Genomic DNA, 20,946 nt, shown 5'->3' with positions numbered 1-20,946 from the left:
CTCTGTCGTAAGTTTGGGTTTAAAAGAAGCATTTCATCAATGTGCAGGCTGAGCTGCAGTCTTGCCGCTGTGAACCTGATCCAGAGTGCAGTGCACCCCATCCAAAGGCTGTCATTAACGGGGGCTTTAGCAGGGGCTGCATCTTATTATTAGCAGTTTACTATGCAGTTTTCCTTGGGATTAAGGGGAAGAATAGATATCCATCCATCAAATAAAATAGGAAACCAACCACTCGTTCCTTGAATATTTTTGGGAGGGGTTTATCCCACATGCATAATATTTAATTTTCTGGATGCATATATGCAGCATATGTGCCGAGTGGGCACACGTGTAACTCTGTTGCAAGTTTTAAAAGCTCTGTTTCTGACAGAAAAGCAGGCTAATTAATAGGAGTAGGAGACAAAATGCCAGCTTGTAGATTTGTTTCCCCTGCAGAAATCAGCCCCCCTGTTAGACTGCTCCTTCTTGATCTGATGTAACAAGAAGAGAGAGTCAGCTGTGAATCAAGCGCCTTGTTCTCATTTCCTTGATCATTGACATGGTTTGAGAGAGAGAAAGGAGGAGGGATTATTTGTGAGGTTATTAAAAAAAAAACAAAAAACCTAGCTCCCCCTCCTCCTCTCCTTCAAGATGCGCAGGCACTTCCAGAATGTTCCATAATATGAATCTGACTTTTCTTGTTAAATATCATTCTCTTTCCCCCCTACTCCTTGTTAGTTAAAAAGTGCTGTTTACAAGTCACTAAGCAGATAATTCTGAGCTTTGACAAGTGGATTGCCAGTTAGCAATACAGTTGAAAACACATTGGTTTATTCAGTCAGCAAGCTGTTTAATGGTTTCAGAAATTAAAGGCTAATTGCACTTGAGTGAATATGTGCTTTTCTAAGCCCACTGTTACCATTATTAGGGTATTTACCAGTTCAGAAAATTCTGTCTTTACATAAATCTGCTAATTCTTCATTGCTGCCCTGTCCTGGAAAGCAGCCACACCGAGAGTTTTGGCCACATCAGACTGGTGAGCTGGGGTGGGGTTTTTTGGTGCAACTTTAATCATTGCCTGTTGTCGCATTTCCGTGCAACGGCTTTGCTTGCAGGGTTGTACAAGTTTCTTCACATAATGTTCACGTTGCAAATGATCCCTTGTGAAAGAAAATTGCATGTCGATATTTTCATTATATCAAGGAGATAAGGAACTTGATTGTCTTCAGAGAATAAGCAAGAAATACAAGGGTAGGTTTGGTAACAGAAAAAGTTTAGCTTTTGTACGCTGCAGTATGCTCCTGCAATATATAAAATTGCTGATGTGTAGAAGAGCTTGGGGATGCTTTAAAACAGATTTTTAATACCAATAATATTAATGGAAGCCTTTCCTGGAGAACGTGGCTGGTTGGAAAATCCAAAGCCATTGCACCTTAATAGAAAGACTGTTTCATTATTTCCTGGCATTTGCTTTCTTTCTAATTAATGTCATACACAGAATGGGTAATCATTCAGCCATCTTTCTAGCTTTAAAAGAGTCAAAGATTAAAAACCAAACAATTACCCAATGTAATTAATTTGAGAGGGGATTTTGGGGGGGTATGTTTGGGAGGGGGGGGGGGGGGGGGGAGTGTTGTTCCCCTCTTCTGTTCCAGGCAGTGTTTGTCATTCTTTGGCAGGAACGACTAATTTATTGTCTGACTCTCCAATCTGGATTCATACAGGGTGGCTTTCATTCCCTCCCCCGCCACCAAAACTCTTCTGATGTGCTGTGTATTTGTTTGGGAGGGGAAAGAGGAGGGGGGGAAGGGGAGAAGGTTATATGTTTCTGACCTGCTTTACTGCTTTTCAACTGAAAGTAAATTAATGCACACACTAGATTCCCCTCCGCTGTGCTGATTGGATCCTTGTGCCGATTAAATATTTCACACTGATAGAGGGATGCTGAAAGCACTCAGCTGGTAATGTGGTATGTACATCAGTGATACAATAACTGACTTTCAGGTTAAAGTCAAACAAAACCCCCAGTTTGCTGCAGTTTTGATTAGAATGAGTTTCACTTTGAATTTAAATCCTTGAGCCTGCTGCAGCGATGGCTAATTAACTGAGATCTGATACAGAAAAAGGAATACATTCTTACTTTTAATGACAGGCAGCCAGGAAGTTGTCAAAAAAAAAAAAAAAAAAAAAAAAAAAGAAGGAAAGAAAAAGGAGAAGAAACCAACAGACAAAAGAAGCCTTAAAAAAAAAACAAACGCTGAGATTGTACTTCAGCACACGTAAACCTCCCTGCTTCACACCCAGCCTCCTTTGGCTGAAAGTCCGCCCCTGGAAAGGCTGTTTCCATCGAGTCCCAGATTTTCTGCAGCTATTTTTTTAATCCTCCTGACAAAAACTAACACCCGAGTTCCACCTTGTCAGGCAGTCACTACCTCCTCGTTTATTAATTCCGCTTTTGGGGGCTTCCTTCAGGAAAGGGCAGGGAGACAGGGGTTTGCTGCACGGAGCAGCCGATGGGGTGTCCGCCCCGCTTGGCTCCACACAGCACTGGCCTGGAGGAGGAGGAAGAGAGAGGAAGCATCATCCCATGTCTCCCTGTGGGTCATTAAAAATACTTCTGTCGAGCAATTTCTCCTCCCGCCCCTCCTTTCTCCCCATCCCTTCCCCCCAGCCCAGCTTGGGCGTTGCAGGGAGAGCGCCTGCATCAAACTGACAGGTCATTTACCGAGAAATTGACAGGAGGAACTACCCCAGCCTTCCTTAAAAACCCTCCTCCTCCTGGGCTGCACATCTTGAACACCATCACGTTGAAACACAAGTGTTTCAGGAACAGCACATAAAACTTTCCCATGCGAGGGTCTTCATCCTTGGTTGTATGAAAACATGTTTTAATATCTTCTTTTTAGGCACAGGCGAGCTGGTGCCCAAGGGCTGTATGCAAAGGGAAGCATTTTTTATGGGAGTCTGGGGATAAAATACAGACTAGGGAGCCTGTCACCTCCATAAACATCCAGTATACTCCTGTGGGTGCCCAGGGATGTGTATGCTCAGCTGAAGCCCTGCTCATTTCTGTTTCAGTGTGTAAAGTTGTGCAGGTGGTTGGTTCATGACTCAAGGTGCAGATCAGGCAGGATCAGCTGTGTACATGTGTAGCAACTTGGAAATACATGAGAAATACATGGACATTCATAGGATTGTACCAAAATCCTAAGACACTATGTGGCAGTGGCATAGCTGGTAGCCTGTCCTCAATGCATTTGTGTGTTGTCACCCTTTGAATATTAAATATTCCGTTGTTCAAGAGAATTTTATTGTGACAATTGAGTAAATGAACAGAGGTCATGGCCCTCATTGCTGGAGAAGTCTGCTCAGCTGTTTTGCATTCAGGGCCGTAGATTAGTGCCGAATGTTAAATTATTAATTGACAAGCCATGATTTTGGTTTGAAAGTGGATTTCCAGTCTTCTACAATCTAAATAAACTCTCAGGGTTATGCCAAATGTTTTCTCTTAGCCATGGGGCCGCTGAGGAAAAGAACTGATATTGCTTGGTAAACAATTGCAGTTTTTCACAGTGAAACTGCTTTGTCAGGAGAGTATCATTCGAGAAAGATTAATGGACTGAAGTCTCTATCTACAGCATGTAGGTGTTAAAATATAAATGTGATGGACAGTGAATTTTAGGTCCTTTTTAAACAGGTCTCGTATTTTACTAGGAAAACGCAAAGGTTTGTTGAGAGGCATGCATCTCTTTTAAATCACTGCTGCGGCAAAGAGCAGCTAGTAGCCAAGTATTCCTCCATTGCAGAATATGGCCATATTCCTATTTGAGGATGTATGTGTGAAGTAAAGTTGACATCAGATCGGTAAGGATTTGAAGATGTGTTGTAAATTGCAGCAGAGTAAAAATGAAGGAACCAAAACTTTACACTAAAAGTGATGCTTCTGTGCGGAGCCTGGCAGGAGTCTGTACGCACGTGTATGTGTGTACGGTATCGCTCCGTGTGTGTGTCACAGGAGCACAGCCACCTTTGAATCCGTTCTCCCTTTGCTCTTGCCATTTCTTTATTTGCTAAACAGAGTGATTAGCGGTATGTGATGGGAGAAGTAGCATTTGAGTAAGCGCTAGTAGGGAGGCTACAACTGTTGCATGGTCGCCTTCTCACCTGCAAACCTTTACAGCACAGAATTTGATAGAAAGGAGGGGGTGGGGGCTTACATGTACAAATAAATAGAAAGGCCAGAGTTATTTTGATACATATGGAAAAAATATTAGCTCTGCTTTGAATAGTTGAGACTGTGCCATGTACAAGATGAGAAATCATAAACAAGTGGCAGCTTTCCAGCACATTGTAGTGTGTTTGCATGTGACTGGCATACATATTTCAAACTCTGGTTTGCCTGTGGCATCCTGCAGTGAAAATGAAAGTTGTGTTGCTATTGAAAAGGCGCTGCTTCAAAATTGGTGTATTGTGAGGACTGTTATGCTGTGGATGAGAAGCAGCAACCTGCTTTCCAGCATTTAAAGCCAATATTTTTTTCTCTTCCTGCCCCCCCCCCCCCCCTTTTGGCTCTTCCATTATATCAGTACATGTTTTCAGCTGCAGTGTCCAAAGCTTGCTTAGTTTCTTATTATTCACGATTCCAAAAGTGTCAGAGAATACATTATGCTGACTGATCCTCAAAATGCAGATTTTCTTTTCCTTTAAAAACCAAGACTATTCTTTTAATTAATCTGGCAGAAATAGAATACAGCAGATATAAGTTTTGTAGAGGATTTTTTTAATCTCTAATATCATAATCTTTGTTTCTGCCAACTCTCCTTTATCAATGTCTTCATGGGGTAAAAAGTAAAAATGGTTGTTACAAAGAAAAACTGCATAATAGCTCATCTCCTAACAAACGTAATCTGATAAAAGGGGGTGGTTGTGCTATTTTTTAAGTGTTAGTAGGTACATTTTCAGAAAATTAATAAACAAGACACAGAAGAGATACTGTAGCTGCTTTTCCCCATTTTTTTTCTGTAATTCTCTTTTGGAAGCTGATCTGGAGCACCTGATCCTTTGTATATGCTTCCATATTTAGTTTCTAAAATTTGCAGTTCTTTAAATAAATTTAGCACAGCTTCTCTGGGGAGGTGACTGGCATGGGGTGATTGGTCCTTGCAAGCCTATCACAGGGACACAATTTTTCCCCTGTATTTCCTTAGAAAAGCCTCCAAACCTAAAGAAAAAAGAAAGTTTTCCATTAGGAGATGAACTTTCGATTTTAGAAGCATTTAATATTTATCTCAACTTAGACTGAAGCAAGTGGTAACCCTTATTTCCTCAGCTTTTTTTGTTGCATACACATGAAAAGACAGGTTTGTCACTTTGTTAGAAAAATACACACACCACATGTGAAGACTCACAGAACTAACTCACTGTTAATGCATAGAGGGAGAACCACGGAAACTGTGTGGATGATAGTTTGAGTAGTGAATTTTGTTTGTTTGTTTACAGAATTTCTGCTTTTGTACTTCTTGGTATGATTTCCTCCTTTGGAACAAGACAAAACCCAATTACTTGTTATTGAATTTTGTCAGGAAAGTCATCATCTGCTCCTACTTAATTTACTTGCTTTTTCCACCGAGCTACCGAGAATTGTGTATCTTTTGGGATCACAGAGCTTTGTTGGCTTAGATGTTTTCTGTTGCTGAACTGCTTGAGAGAAAAATAAAGTACCACTAGAGTATTACATATTAGGAATTTTATTTCTTTTAAGTGAAAATATGAAATCATTACAGTAACACTGAGCATTTCTGTGAGAGGTTATTCATTCAGTAATCCAAATGTTCACATGTCAGAGGACAAACACTAAAAGACAACTTCATCAATACAGAGACCTATCAGGAACAGTGAATGCCCTGAGTCCCACAAAAAAAACCCCCAAAAACAAACAAAAAAAAATACAAAAAAACAAACAAAGAGACCCTGGTGCTACTGATGTCATCAGCAAACCTCTGGTTGTCTGCAGCAGAGCTAGGATATCAGTCCTGGACTAACTCCAGTTAGGTAATGGATTTATAGCACTGTAACCACATAAAGCATCTTCTGACAGCCTGTGAGCTTTTAGCGTTTTTCACAAGACATATATCAAAACAAATATACAACCACAAAGCTTAACTCAATCCGAGAGCTTTGTATCACTGTACAGGTTAATGAGGTGCTGTGCAAGGCAGTTTTCAGTGGAGTAGGAGAGGTGGCGTTCAGCTCTCCTACGTGCAGTCATTCCAGATCTGTAGCACCATACCACTGAGGCACTGAGTGAGTGCAAGGAACACCAGTGGAAAACTGTACTACAAAAACCCACAGAAATAGTAGTTTTATAGAATTTAGTCATAAGCAACTTTTGCTACCTGTATAAAATGCACCTGAGCTTCTTGGCATCGACTTGAGTACTTTAACAGACAGGTGTATTTCTGTACTGAAAGAAAAGTTCTTTCCTCTTCAAAACATCTATGACAAGCAACAGCATAGTCTATGGAAAATACTGCCTCTGCTTCCTTGGGATGACTGTTAGGATAATGGAGAATGAAAGGTAAAGGCAAAAATGAACAAAGCTTAAAACAATTTATATGAAGTCACAATTACTAGAATAATGCTGATATAAAATAAGTTATTTCTTCATATTAAAATATGAAGCAGGTATCTCTGATAAAGTGCATGCTTGCTATTTCACATAAACACAAATACTACAGTTCCTGGAGCAAACATATTTGACAATTAAGGCTTTACAGCCTTAAAGCATATAGTGGGTTTAAAAGCATGAAGGAAGGTATTTTCTTAGAAGTCTGTTAGTTTTGTACTACAAGGCTTCTACTTTATGCCCAGCAGTAATATTTTTCAGCCTTGATTCTGGAAAGAACTAAGCACGTCTGTGACTTTCTATACACACAGTATTTTAAACAGGCAAAGCTGACAACAGAATTACTCTGAATGCCTTTAATAGGAGAGCAGCAGACCTAGAGAGGTAGTGAAGTTTCCTGAAAGGCTACACATTAGATGTAATTGCATTGAAGCCGATAGGACCGGTCAGCAAATAAAGTTAAACATGTGCAGAAGTCTCTGCAGGATTAAGTACCTTTGATGTCAACTCTTGTAAAAATGAGATGTTTAATACTTCAAAGTATCAAAAGAGGCTTGAACCAGCACTTTTCCCCCACATATTCCTAACCTGCCTAAACAGCATTAGTAAGGACAACTTTGGAGATTATTTACAATGCAATAACTTTATAAATCAGGGTTTTTTCTTTTCAGAAGTGAGCATTTTATGCAGACAATGGCATTTACCATACAGCAACTTCACAGTGCCTGTAGAAATCTCAAACACAAGTCTTGGAAGAGAAACTATCACGAGGTCATAACCAACGTGTTGCTATGACAGATGACAGAGTAGCCACTCCGTAGCAATGTAAAAGTACAACTGTTAAAGGAAAACAAGAGAACTGCTAGTGAAAATGGGTGCTACAGAGAAAAGTTAGATTAAAAAAAAACAAACAAACAAACAAAAACCCCAAACAAACCACTGGGAAAATAGTGGAAGTTGGGGGGGTGGTGGTGGTGGGAAGTTAAAGGGAAAACAAACCCCGAGTCCCAAGCAGGGGTGAAGTGGCAGCAGCCAAGCGCTGGGGTGAGGCGAGCACGTGTAATGGGTTTTCAAAGAGGAAGCTGAAAGTAACATTCTTGAAGCCTTTTATTATTAATTACAGCCGCAGCGTTACCTAGACCTATATCAGGAGCATTAGTTCCGGGCATGAACAGATAGATACCAAAGGGGTAAGAAAAAAATAATAATAATAAAAAAAAAATTCTTGGAAAACCCCGAGTCAAACCTCGAGTTCCCGGGCGAGAAGGGGAAGCCCAGCCCTCCCCCTGCCCGCCCGCCTGCCCTTCCAAGAACAAACCCGTAAAAAGAAAACATAACAAAATACAGGCAACAAGCCCAGATCCGTGTTGTCAAGGGCCGAGCCCGGCAGGAGCTGCAGCGCCGGAGCTCGGCCGGGGGCCGCGCGGGGTCGGGGGTCCGGCTGCAGCCCGGCGGGTGACGGTGCCGCTTCTCTCCCCTTCTCTCCCCGGCAGAAGCTGGCGGTGCGGAGCTGCCCCGCGGTGCTGGTGGGCGGCGGCGCCAGCGGCAGCGCCAAGCCCGGCGGCGTCCCGGCGCTCCTGAAGGCACCCGGCGGCGGCGGCGGCGGCGGGAGCCCCAGCGGCAGCCCCGGGCAGAGCCTGGCCATCTCCGTCCTGCCGGCCAAGGCTCCCATCGCGATGGTGACGGCGCACCTCAACGGCGGGCTGGGCTGCAGCGCGGCGGGCGTGGAGCCCCCCCAGAGCGCCCCCATCAACCTGCAGACCAAGGCGCCGGGCGCCCGCCGCCCGCCCGAGCTCGGCTCCAACGCCCAGGTACCGGCGGCCGCGCGGGCGAGGGGCGGCGCGCTGCGGGCTCCGCCGCCGCGGGGGGCGGGCGGGGGCGGGGCCGGCGCCCCGGCGGGGCGGGGAGGGGCGAGGGGGTGCCGGCCGGTGCGAGCGCCACGGGGGTGCCGGTCCCCCCGAGCGCCCGCGGGGTGCGGGGCTGGCCGCGCTGCCCTGCCGGGGGGCGGGCTTCTCCCCCTGGCGCCGTGGGGACCCCCCGCCCCGCAGCGAGTGCGAGCGGTGCCGCCCCGGGGGTGCGGGGCTGCCGGGCCCTGTCCGCGCCGTGCCGGCAGGGAGCGGGGCGCGGGGCTGAGGCACGGGGCCGCGGGTGTCCGCAGGGGTCGGGGGGCGGGCGGGTCCCTCGCCTCTGGCAGCGGGGGGGGGGGGAGCTGCGCCCAGCCGGGGAGGCTCGGCTGCCCCCGCATGCCCCCGGCTGCCCGGTTCTTTAAACCAGCGAGGGGGACGCAGAGGGGCGCGGGCGGCCCGGCTGCGAGCTCGGCTGTGCGGGGCGAGGTCCGTGCCGTGGTCCTGCGCTCCCGTCCCGCAGCGAGGCAGAGGGGGCAAAGGCACGAACTGTGTGGGAGCTGGCAGGCTGCTGCCTCCGGGGCGGGGGGTACACACACACGCACACACACACACACAGGCACACACACACGCACGCGCACACACACCCCCACACCACCACCACCCCCCCCCTATATATATGTACACATTTAACGCTTATGTCCACAGTGATCTAAACGTGAAATAAATGGGTTGAATCGGTGAAAGGAGGGCAAAAGAGGAGGGGGGGCTGTCTGCAGGACACACCGTTTTGTACAGCCCCTTAACAGCCACAACAGAGAAGTTCTTACTCCGGTCATGGTGTCTGTCAAGGGAGGGAAATGGTGCTAATGAAGGTAAAAGTGTGAAGAAAGTGACAAAGCCTTCCTAAAACTCTGGAGAAGAGGGTATAAGCTATTACTGCTAACGTTGGACATGTGGATTTCTTTTCTACTTTCTGCACATAGAGGCTGTAGTAGTCTGGAATTTTTTGTACTTCACAAAAGTAGCCCTTCACAAGCTCAGGATACGAATCTCTAACAATCGGGAAAGAGCAACACAGTATGGATAAGGGCAACAGGCAAACTGCACCTGAAGATGTTTGTAAATCAAGGTTATGTTGGAATGCATGAGGCTTTGCCGTACCCGGGAAGCCCCTTCCTAAAAAACGGCCAGGGAGTGACCATCACATCCGTGAGCAAACGGAAACCACATCCAATCACTGCGGGAGCCGCATAGTCCTGTCACTTTTTCTGGAGACGTGGCATTGTCTTTAGCTGTTACACTACAGTAGCTGTGTGGGGATTCAGTTTCGAATCACTATTCTGTATTTGTGCTGGGTAATTTCCTTTATTGAAGGTGGTGTTTATGCTTTCTCAAAAAGATACTTGACGCTATCTCAGTAGGTATTTCTTAGAATCATGGACAATAACTATATAAATGGTACTAATATGAAAGATTAAAGTTTCAATATTTCAATGGTCTATCATTTTGTGAAGGACTATCTTTTACTGTCATTGTCAGGAGCCATAGGAAGAAAAGAATCAAAACAGTGAAGGAAGAAGCTTGAAATAGCATTTGTTTTATTTAGCCTGAATAGTGAAATAACAGTCCCAAGGTGCTGGAGGGCAGTGCCGGTTAGAACGATTCACTGCAAACTCCTAACTTTTGCAAATGTTGTTAAAGGAAAAAGACTTTCTAACCAAGTAAGCTGGTTTGCCGGTGAAATATCTGTGGTGCTTCCCATTTATCTTTTGAGAAGAACAAACGGGCCCCACTTCCACCTTCCATGTCCCCAGACGTGCTGCAGTCAGCGGTGTATTGCAACCTGCTGGAGCAAAGCAGTGACACTCGTGCACATGTTTCTGTTCTATGTTCCCTCAAACAGTATTTGTCCTGGTGTTACAAGCAGAAGCTTGCTGTTATTGGAGTAGCATGGAAATGTTGTCCAGCATTTGGGGTTTGCCTTGGTTTTGCTAGAGGAATACATCCATTGTTTTTCTTTCGAAATGTCTTCATTGCAAGTTTTCAACAAAAACTGTAGTTTTATGATTTTATATCTCTCGTTATGTTAGCAAGGTATGGAAGAGGAAGCCAAGCAATGGCAAGCTTCTGAAGCAGAGGATTGTAGTGGTTTCATCTTTTGAGAATAGTCAGAAGTTATGGATAAAACAAATTAGGAATATTGAATTATAAATGTAAAAAGCCGCAAGCTGACCTTCGGTCCTAAGCTTTTGGGAAGCTTAGTCCTGGATTGTATGTTAATTATCACTCCTCTACCCAAATTAAAATTGTTTTGCAAAGTTTCTTTTTCTGCTCCAATGAAAAAACCCCAAAGTATTCTTGCTTCATGCTCAGTGTTCTTGATTGTTCCCGGAGTGGTGATTACAAATCAACAGCAGTAACACCTTAGCTACTAGCACTGTGGTGTCAGAGGGAAATTCCATTGTTGACATTTATTAATAAGCATTTACTTTCTCTTCTTTTTTTGTGGCAGTGTTATGGCTCAGAAAAGTATTTTTTTTTCTGCTGAAATGTATGAAGTTTGTGAGATGGAGGATAATGACAGCTTTCTGCAAACTGGGTTAAAGTGACAAGCTGATAGTAGTAAATGAGATTACAGCCTATTCCTCTGCATCTGCAAAGTGAGGGAAAGGGCAAGAGCATGAAATGTAATGTTATGAGTTTCTGAACAGTGGTTTCTGCTTGAAAGCATTTAAGGGGATCAGGATGTGTATACGGTCATCTCAAGTGGTATCTAGCAGGAAGAATGAAATGCTAAATGAAACTCAGCAGAAAAAATAGGGCATCAAACACTATAATCTAAATACAGAACTTTCAAATAGAGATAGGATTAAATGTAAGTTTGTTACAGAGTTTTCATTTGGGCACTGCGTGTCAGCACTTTGGTTTTAGACTGTTGTTTACCCAGCAGATTTTTAAAGTGATTCTGCAACGTTGTTGACTGTAATGGAAGCCATATCTGCATTGAAAAAAGTGTCTAAATAACTAACACACATAACAGATACTAGAGGACTGTTTAGGTATTTATCACATGTGTTATAAGAAGCAGGAAATGTTGCGATATTAACAAAGATTGAAATCCATAAGCACTGGAAGTTGTGAGCTCCAGAAACTAGCGGTAGGTCTACACTGTTCCTTGGCAGCCTTTCAGTGTCAATCCAGTGTATGAAGTACATGACTGATGGAGCTACACTGATGAAAGCATACATGCAGGGATGTCATGAGTATAGCTCTTTCTCCCGCTTAGAGAAATGAAGCTTAGAGCTTCATTTGGGTGATCTGGAGCAAGTTATGTTGGCAAAAGCAGGATTTTGCTGGCATAAGCTGAATTTTGCTGGCATATGCTGTATATGTGCTAGGAGTGCTTTGCCTTCAGAGAATAGCTGTTGCTGTTCTGTATGGAGAATGCCCTAGAGCTACTGGATGGTTGTAGGCTATAGCACGCCTGTACCTACAAAGTACTCTTTTGTATAAAGAGATTTTAATGCAAAACTCTCAAATTATATTTTTACTGTAATTGTATTTACATGATATTTGCTATTTCCTATCCAAGCCACCATTTCCTGACTGAAAGCAGGATCTGAGGTTGCTTTGCTGAAGGACAAAGTCCCATCTGCTGTGCTGGAACAATGTACTGGGTAAAGAAAATGCCCCTCTGCTACCTCCTCATTCTCTTCTAAATAGTAAAATGGAGGGCCAGCAGGCATCCCAGAACCTAGTTTGGGGAAAGCAGAAAGCCTCTTGGCCGTTTGAGAGTTGGATCAGCCCGCTATTGGGAGAACAAGGGAAGAGGGGGGGATACAGCTGTCAGACCACTCGGCTGCTTTTTAGGAGCTCTAGAGAAAGAAAAAAGCACTGCAAAGGCATGTCTGTGCTGGGCTGTGAAGCACCACGGTACAGATACACAAAGTTGCTCCATAGAAACGTGGCACAGAGTGGCTCTGCAGAGGTAGTCTGTGTCCTGGATGCTCAAAGTAATCTTTGCCTCTCAGGCAGCTCCGCTTCTCCAGTTGCAGAGAGGCTGTTTGCAGCTAGCTTAGCCATCTCTGTGCAGCCTGGTGCTGCTGGCTTCAAACGTAGCCGTGACCCTGGAGCGAGCGTGCTGCCAGAACTGCCTCTCGCTTTGTCAACATAAACAGCATTCTCTGTATATACCTGTCGTGTGCTGTATGTGCACTGCTCACCTACCGTAAGTCCTGGAGGGTTCTAAAGTGCAAAGCAGGTATTAGGTGCAGGAACATTTGGATACCGCCATAATAAAAGAGCTGTCTCTTGTCTGTGATCCTGGTGCGATGCCCTGTCCCCTATTGCTCTATGCAGCCCTTAGAAAACATCTTAGCGGGGCACTGATTCCCTGTCTGTCAGGACTCCACAAGCAACAGTGTAAAATGTGCCTCCTGCTCCTCTCCCTGCTTTCCTCCCCACACGTGTATTCCCTGGTCAGCTGGAGAAAAGTTTGGCAAGCTTCCCAGGCACGTGTGCTGTTGCGCCTTCTTGGGGCTTGTCTTTACAGGGAGGTTATTTCAAAGTAAAATACAGTATAAGGATTTATAGTGCTATAAATTCTGGGCGAGATAGTAAACCGTTCTCCACAGATGCTTCATTAACTCCACAACTCAAAGAACTACTTGTATCTGTGTTTAGATTGAGCAGGCTACATGCATATCCATTTTTTTTTTTCAGGAAAAAGCAGCTTTTATATGTGTATGAGGATGCTCATATATACTTCTTAGCTATCCGTATATTCAATTTACTAGAAAAAAACTGCATTTCAGAAGTTTAAGAACATACCTTTGCCTGTGATGGCCATTTTTCAGGATAATTTATTACCTTTCTTTTCTCCATCCCACTTAATGTGCTCCACTCTGCTCTCTGCAAAAGTGATTCCTCCGTAACTGGAAATCCACCTGCATGTCTGACTAAGTCTTTTCAGCTTTTATTTATTATTTGTATTGCAGTAGTACTTAGAGGTTTTATTTATAGATATATTTATTGTATTGGTTATGTGGCTATATATAGCTTTTTTCTATGATCCATGTTACCACAATGTCTGCGTACATGGCAATAGTTAATTTATCCTCACAATATTATGTTATTGTGACTAAGGTGGTATTATTCCACATTTTGCTGTTGGAAAATGGAGAAATAAAGGATCCATTTATGCTTCTTCACAGGAAGGTCCCAAGGGTTGCCTTAGGCAGGATCTCTGTATTGTCAGCCACATTACTGGCCTTTTGGGTCATTTTGAGAATGCCTCTTTGGTCATTTTGAGAATGCCTCAGACATGTCCATGCTGCAAACAGCATCCTTGGGAAAAGAACCATCCCACAAGTCCTTGGAGCATGCTACAGCCCCTTTTAGCTCTTGCCGTAACTCTTTACCCATCTGCCTCATACATCTTGATCTGCAGCTTGATCTTCAGCATCCTATGGATCTCAGTGTGCCAAGATGCTGGCACAAATGATAACTAGTGAGCACAGGGAAGGACAAAAGAAAGATCCAGAGGCTCCGCATGGGTCTAGGGGAGGGGAAAAACAAAGCCATTGCATTATGGATTATGACTACTGTGATCATTTTGGCGACCTATAAGAGGACCAGTAGTCTTGTTGGCATCAGAAGGGTATCAGGCTCTCTGTAATGTACAAAAAACCCCATTGCGTTTCTGGAGTCCATGGCTTCTGGACTTAACTGTCACGCCAGTTATATCTTTCTGCAGGTATGGGTTGATCAGCAGTACCTCATGAATTTCAAGATGTTGAAGAGTTTTGTTGAGGGCTTACCTGAGCTTCATTTTATCTGTCACTGTGGTGGTTTCTGGATGTCTCTTCTGGAGGAACAGAGCAATGACTGCTTTGTGTGGGTGACAGTTCCTACTAACTTTCCCCAAATTGTGCTGTTTTTTTACAATCTCCTCAAATGTGAAAGAGGAGCTGGGTCTCCTGCTGGGGTCAAATTATTACTCTGAGCTATCTGCTTCTGTCAGTTTGTGTGGGCAACCTGCTGTGGTAACTGGTCTATTAGAAATAACAATACAGGACAGAACTGCACAGAAAGCCTATGGCAGGAAGATTTTTGAACAGGCAGGCCCAAGGATGAGATGGTTGTGGTGCTGCCTATGCCATCATGCCCATGGGTTCATAAACCAGAGTTATTGTAGACAGAAGAATTCTTAAGTATGGTCCTACCAGACAATGTTAGAAGAACCTCTACAGAGCTCCTAAGGACCAAAATCCTTGTCTGGCATCCTGCTTGGGCGGCTGTGAAGAACTGTGGCATAGACAGGGAATTTTGCATCAAGAACTTTGCAGCGATTACAACAGGCAGAGGTAGAGACTGAGATTCTCTGAAGTATTCCCTGTCCTAAATCCCATTGGAAATTCTGCTTGTGGTACCTGGGCCCAAGTGTCTTGCCTGGGGACACACAGATGCCCTTACAGAGCAGAGAACTGAAGCAGAGTCTTATTAGCATATTAACTATGCGATTAGCCTTCCTTTTGGTCTCCAGGGCAGACACTGAAGGCATACCTGTTGGAGGGAGCCTTTGCTAAAGAACATACAATGCAAGCAGGCAAGGCAAAATTTGTGGGGGCATCAGGGTGCAGAGACATGAAGGCCAGGCTGGATGGGGCTTTGAGCAACCTGGTCTAGTGGAAGGTGTCCCTGGCCATGGCAGGGGGGTTGGAACTAGATGATCTTTAAAGTCCCTTCCAACCCAAACCATTCTATGATTCTGGGGTCACACAGCAGGAGAGATCCCAGATTCATCCATCACAGTCCTGCATTTCATCCAGTGGACCACAGCTCTCAGGCTTTCAGAAGAATGTCAGTCACACTGTGAGTATGAGTAGGACAAAGACATTGGATTATTTTAGTTGTGGACCTCAAAGGATTCAGTATCACATATTCAGTCTCCTGTGATGGCTTTAAGGCAAGTTATCTTCCGGAGATATTTGTAAATGTAGAAGAGGAGAGGTGGCTCAGCCAAATTAAATTAAAAATAATAATAAATAAAAAGACAAGGAGTGGAGGAACCCCAAGGATTCACAGTCCCACCACCATCCAGTGATCCATTCTGTCATTGGGGCTTTACTAACTTTTAACTCCACCATTAGAATGTTGTAAAGAGCATGGTAATTTTAGGAAATGGATTATAGAGTATGTGTGACAGATTCTGCTTGTATTTACACCACCTTAGTTGCAGGTTTATTAAGGGAGGTACATAAATTTACTCCGTATTTAAATATGGTTAGTTAAGAGCAGGATTTGGCTTTACTGCTCTGATATGTACTGCGTAAAAGCACTTTAAAATTTGTATTTCTTGCTAAATAGCATAAAATTACATCCTTTCAGGTTAATTAAGCCGTTTTGCAATGCTGGTTGCTGTTGATGGGATATTTAAATGTCAGTTTCAGAATAAGCACTTATGCTTCCTGATTATAAATGGCTTCCTTTTAAATATCCCAGGCATACATATATGGTCAATACATCTAAAGTGTGTAGATTTCTGCTTTTCTCAATCTGCATTTTCATTTAGGCTACAATAGGGTCAGACACCCACTGGTATCAAAGACTGAATAAAGACTCACAGGAACTGAATAAAACCTGATTAGGCCAAACACGTTACTCCTTACATAGCCAAAAATTTCCAGTGAAGGCAGTGGAGTATTCAGCAGGAGAGGATAAGCAAAAGTGGACTCACACTGACTGTCTGATGCTTTGTTGTAAGAATCTAGGAGCAACCTTTCCAAATTTGTTTCTGTGGGGACTGGCAAACAAGCACCACGCTGCAAGAATTTAAACAACCGGGAAACAAAAGCAAGTTCCAATTTTCGAGACTCTGCTATAGTTCTGTCCTCTGAAACCTTTGTGTCACTAAACATCCCCTCTGCTGGTTCATGTGAAGTGGGATGTGTAGGTATGGATGTGCTAATTCGGTGTTTGTGGAATGGGTTTTCCTCCTGCAAGTGTCAAGGAAGAGTCTCTACCAAGGAATGCGAGTGGAAGGAGATTAACTAAAACTACTTGCATTTTGTTGATGTTTCCTGATAGTGCAGAAGAATGATGGAGATCTCACCCTGTCTGTGTATCTAGGTCTTATAGCCAGAAGCAATTAATTGGCCTGTGTATAGAGAACCAAACAAAGGAGACCAGGTTAAGGGAGGGAAATGCATTTGCTTAGATTTCATGCCTTTTCTTGGGAGCTGTTTTAACTTCCTGACAAGGAAAGTCTTACAATGTAGGAATATATAGGCAGTCCCCTTATGGAAGTTTCTGTGATATTTTTATACATGCTTATATATCATCCATGTAAACAAAGTTCCTTGTTCTAATACTGAGCATTTATAGCACATTATTGTTCTAACGCTGATCAGAGTAGCTCCCGTGGAGAGCTTTGATTCACTTCAGAAAACCAAAGAATGCTCTACAAAAGGTAATACACTGTAGCTATTTCACTGTAATTGGAGGCTGTCTGTGCCTCATGAAAATTACCCGGCAAGCATTCTTGAAAATGTCGGAATTTTCAAGTTAGTTCTGTTTGAAATGGGAAAGCAAGAATAAGAGGGGTTGGACAGAAAATTTGAGGGCTGTGTGATTCAAACTTGAAGTGCAGTTTGTAATAATGAAAGATGATCAACTTTGGGGCTGGCAAAATTATCACTTAAGTTTTCTAAATTACAGGATGCATAAAAACATCACTTATTCTACATGTACTGTTACTTCAATAAAAGGCACCACTTTAGGAAGTGAAAGGCTTTGGAATATTGCTAAATGTCTTAGTTCTATTTATCGTCAAAAGGTGGGGTTTTTTCATTATCCACAGAGTTTGTGGGGTAGTTGAATAATTTGCAAGAATTTGAGTGTTTGATACCAGACTGCAAACTCTGTATTCATCTTCTTGCTATGTTCATATTGCAAATACATGCATGATAATATTTCCTGTTGGTGTTTTACTGTATCAGGATTTGGCAATTGGTCTGCTACTAATCTCATAATGTGCATTTGTGCCTATATTTAAATTAATTGGAAAACTGTATCAGAAAACATTGCTTTTAAATTATTTCATATATTAATGGGGTGAGGGGAGGGAGAGGGAGGGAGAGAGAGAGACTAGATGCTGTAAATACAGAGTGCTGATGAATACTCAAGTAGTAAATAGAAATATCTTAGAAGTCATTCCTGACAGTAATAAAGGCAGCAATTTGATTTCATCTGTGGATAATAAACTGGTTTCACATTGCAATAAAAGTGGTACTTATGTTATATTAATATTTATTAGCACTTATTGATGTTGGTGTTAGGGTTTTGTTGTTTTCTTTTCTTCACATCACAGCCATTTTATAAAAATTGAAGTTAAATTGCTACACAATAAGCAATTAAAAGTGTTTGTGTATGTGAGGGAGAAAAGGAAAAAAAAATCTGTCTATGGAGATATTCCTACACGGAAGGACAGGCACTCACTGCCTAGGAATCTAGGGACTTGTGCTCAAAATGATGGAATTACGTGAATTTCCACTAGTTAAAGATTTGGCTTGCTCAATGCATATTTCAATACATAAGCACTGCTCTGCTGTTTATATCAGAATTATTTGTATGGGTTTCCTGTTGTTTGACAATATATTTTCGTATTCCTTGCTTTGACTGTGTGCAGTGCCTCATAAAGGTAAGAAATAATGTGTTACATTCTGTGGCCTTTTTTGTGTGACGTGTGAAGGATTGTTAACTTGCAGGATAATGTGAGTCAGAAAGTGATCTGATCCAAATTTAACCAAATTTGTTCATCTCTAAATTTAGACAATAGCTGAATGGCAAGACAGATATATTTCAACTTCCATCAGCGACAAGGACAGAGTGTTGGCGGATGCCTGTTAACAGCTATATCGTGTGTTTTTGATACTCGTATATGTGTGCATGGGTGGGAAAAGACTAGTTACTAACTTTTATTTATCATGAGCCTGTTTCTTCTTTGACTGCTTTTAAATCACTCTTGGGCTTGATGTTCCTTCAGTGCAGATAAGTCTTGTGCAGAAGGTGTGCTGTAGGCTTGAGTCATGTTTTTGCCCTCTGAGTAGAAAGACTTGCATTGGACTTGGATTTTTATCGTAATGAAAACTGAAACATAGACACTTTTAAAATAAGCCAGGTACCAGGCAAGGTAAGACAAACCAAAATTCTTTTTGTTGATCTTACAATCAGTCTTCAATATCAATAATTTCAGAAAACAGGTTCAAGTTTATCCCTCACTTGATCATAACCCTAAGTTTAACATGTATGTAATTCACATGTCTTCAGTAGGCTTAATCATGTGCTTGTAACTGAGTTTGTATTTACTTGCTTTTCTGTGCTGGGGTCTTAATCTTTTTGATGATTCTAATTCTTTGGCCAAATATTGTCCTTGGAGATTTGACCAGTGAAAAGAACATGTCCCCACTGCTTTTATACAAGACATTTAGTTCATGGATACAACTGTTTTTGGCTTGTTTGTTTGGGTTTTTTTCTCCGTGAGATCCTTATTATATACCTCTGTTTAGGCTGTTTCTTGTGTTTGATTTTATTAAGACCCCAGTTAAGTGACTGTGTCATCAAATTTGCACATGTAGTGATGGATTGTGATATTACAAACAATTTGATTGTTGCATTCCTTACTGAATTGAGCAATGAGACTGACTGTATTGGAGTTACATTCATTTTAACATACAAGATCACTGAACTAGCAGTGATTGAGTAGGTAATACCAGAAAGAGCATGACAGCTTTGGTAAGATTTAAGTAACATTGTATTTCCTATAGTTTGATGAAGTGGTAATGGTGATTTAAGGGTCCTACCTTAAATGTTTACTGTCCTTACAGGTGTATAATAAAAACACAGGTCAGCCTTGTTTAATTTAATGTAATCATAATTTTAAAAAGACAGATATTTTAGCATAATAGTAATGAGAATATTGTAGAAATTTGGCAGGGATACTATGGGCTATGATTTTAGAAGACTGTAGAAGGTAATTAGGTAGCATTTGCTCTAATAAAATCTTCCCACCCTGTTTGCTGATTTCACAATGTTTTCTTCAGAGTGAAATATTTCTATATCCATTTTCCCCTGCACTTGTCTTTTCAAAATATAAGCCAATAATCTGTATTCTGTCAGCTTCTATCACTTGGAAATGTTTCTTGTTATACAGGGAATTAGACACTGCATTTGTTAATGTTGCTGGGAAAGAAAAGCCCAACCTCCCTAGGAAGTATAAGAAGATATAAAGTTCCAGGTTTCTTCTGTATCTATGTTCTTAATGTGAGCTTTAAACTCAGAGTAAGTGGCTTTGAACCACCACTATGATGGCGCAAAGTATTTACACTTTGTTCTCAAGTCTTGAGTAATATGAGCTCAAACTCTCGTTCTTGTTAATACATAGAACCAGAATCAACTTATGGCTTGATATACATGGTGTCCTTCCGTAAGTTCAAGTTTATAAGTCTTCTTGATACAAAGTATTACTCAACAAATTTTATGAGCATTTTCAGATGTGTGAAGTTGGAATTATCTCCGCTGAAGTCAAGTATGGTGAAGCTAGGTTTGTACCAGCAGAGTTAATCTTCAGGACTATATCACTAGCATGTCTAACCATTTTCCTAATAACAACACAATAGACTTAGTATGCCATTAATGATTATTACATTTTCTCTGAAAAGGAATTTTTAATTTAAAAAAATAACTTGTGACCTGTTCATCCTTATTTTTACGATTTTTCAATTTACAGTGTCACAGTGTAGACTATACAGAACTTTCTTGTCAGCAAGTAGAAGATGACTGAAGACCTAAAGTAGCAACCCTTACCAACACTGTGCTTTTTGGGTCAATGGCATTATACAAATAACTGAGTAAGAGCTAGTCAGTCTGAAAAATTAATAGAAATGACAGGTAGTAAAGTTCTCTTTGCATCTCCCTGGCGATTATTTTGGATTTAAGATGCCATTTTCCTATTAAAAAAACCCCAAACAAACAACATTTTTTCCCCTTCTAGCTCAGGGAATGACGGGGTTGAAGCCCCGATCTCTGCAATGACCTCTGTACAGATACATGCGCAGACCTTCATTGAAGTTAAGACTCATAAAGGTTTATTGTTCTGCTTTTATGAAGAAATTATTGTTGTTCTGTCTAATTTGCAAAGTATGCAAGCTGAAAATATAGGACTTATTTTCTCCCTATGTCTTTTATTTCTAGCAGAAGAGATTTAGACTAGATCTTTGGAAGTACTTCAGTGTTGCAGTGTACCTAGCTGTCCAGAGTTCAAAACTTAGATCCTCAAACTCTGCTCAGTAGCTATCAAGGCTGGACCCAGGTGAAATCCATAAATGCCTCTGTTTCTACTAGTCACATTTGCTATGCACCGAAATGTTTGCATTGGAGTATTGTAAGAACTGCTATCATGTTAACGGGGTTGAACAACTAGGTGGCCAAAGCACT

At 42.3% G+C, this 20,946-nt stretch overlaps 1 protein-coding gene across 1 annotated transcript in view; it reads left to right on the top strand.

The window, feature by feature from the left end:
* The first annotated feature begins 7,907 nt into the window (after positions 1–7,907).
* The window catches only part of PHF21B (PHD finger protein 21B), a 67,150-nt gene continuing 54,111 nt past the window's right edge, over positions 7,908–20,946 (top strand). The window contains exon 1 of the mRNA XM_037390590.1: positions 7,908–8,415. Within this exon, the coding sequence (XP_037246487.1) occupies positions 8,281–8,415 (135 nt within the window). The 5' untranslated portion in view covers positions 7,908–8,280. The remainder of the gene's footprint in view (positions 8,416–20,946) is intronic.

The sequence above is a fragment of the Falco rusticolus genome, chromosome 5 (genome assembly GCF_015220075.1).
Source record: "Falco rusticolus isolate bFalRus1 chromosome 5, bFalRus1.pri, whole genome shotgun sequence".
NCBI classification, from domain to species: domain Eukaryota; kingdom Metazoa; phylum Chordata; class Aves; order Falconiformes; family Falconidae; genus Falco; species Falco rusticolus.
The sequence above is the reverse complement of the archived record's forward strand: the minus strand, read 5'-3'. Positions and strand labels throughout refer to the sequence as shown.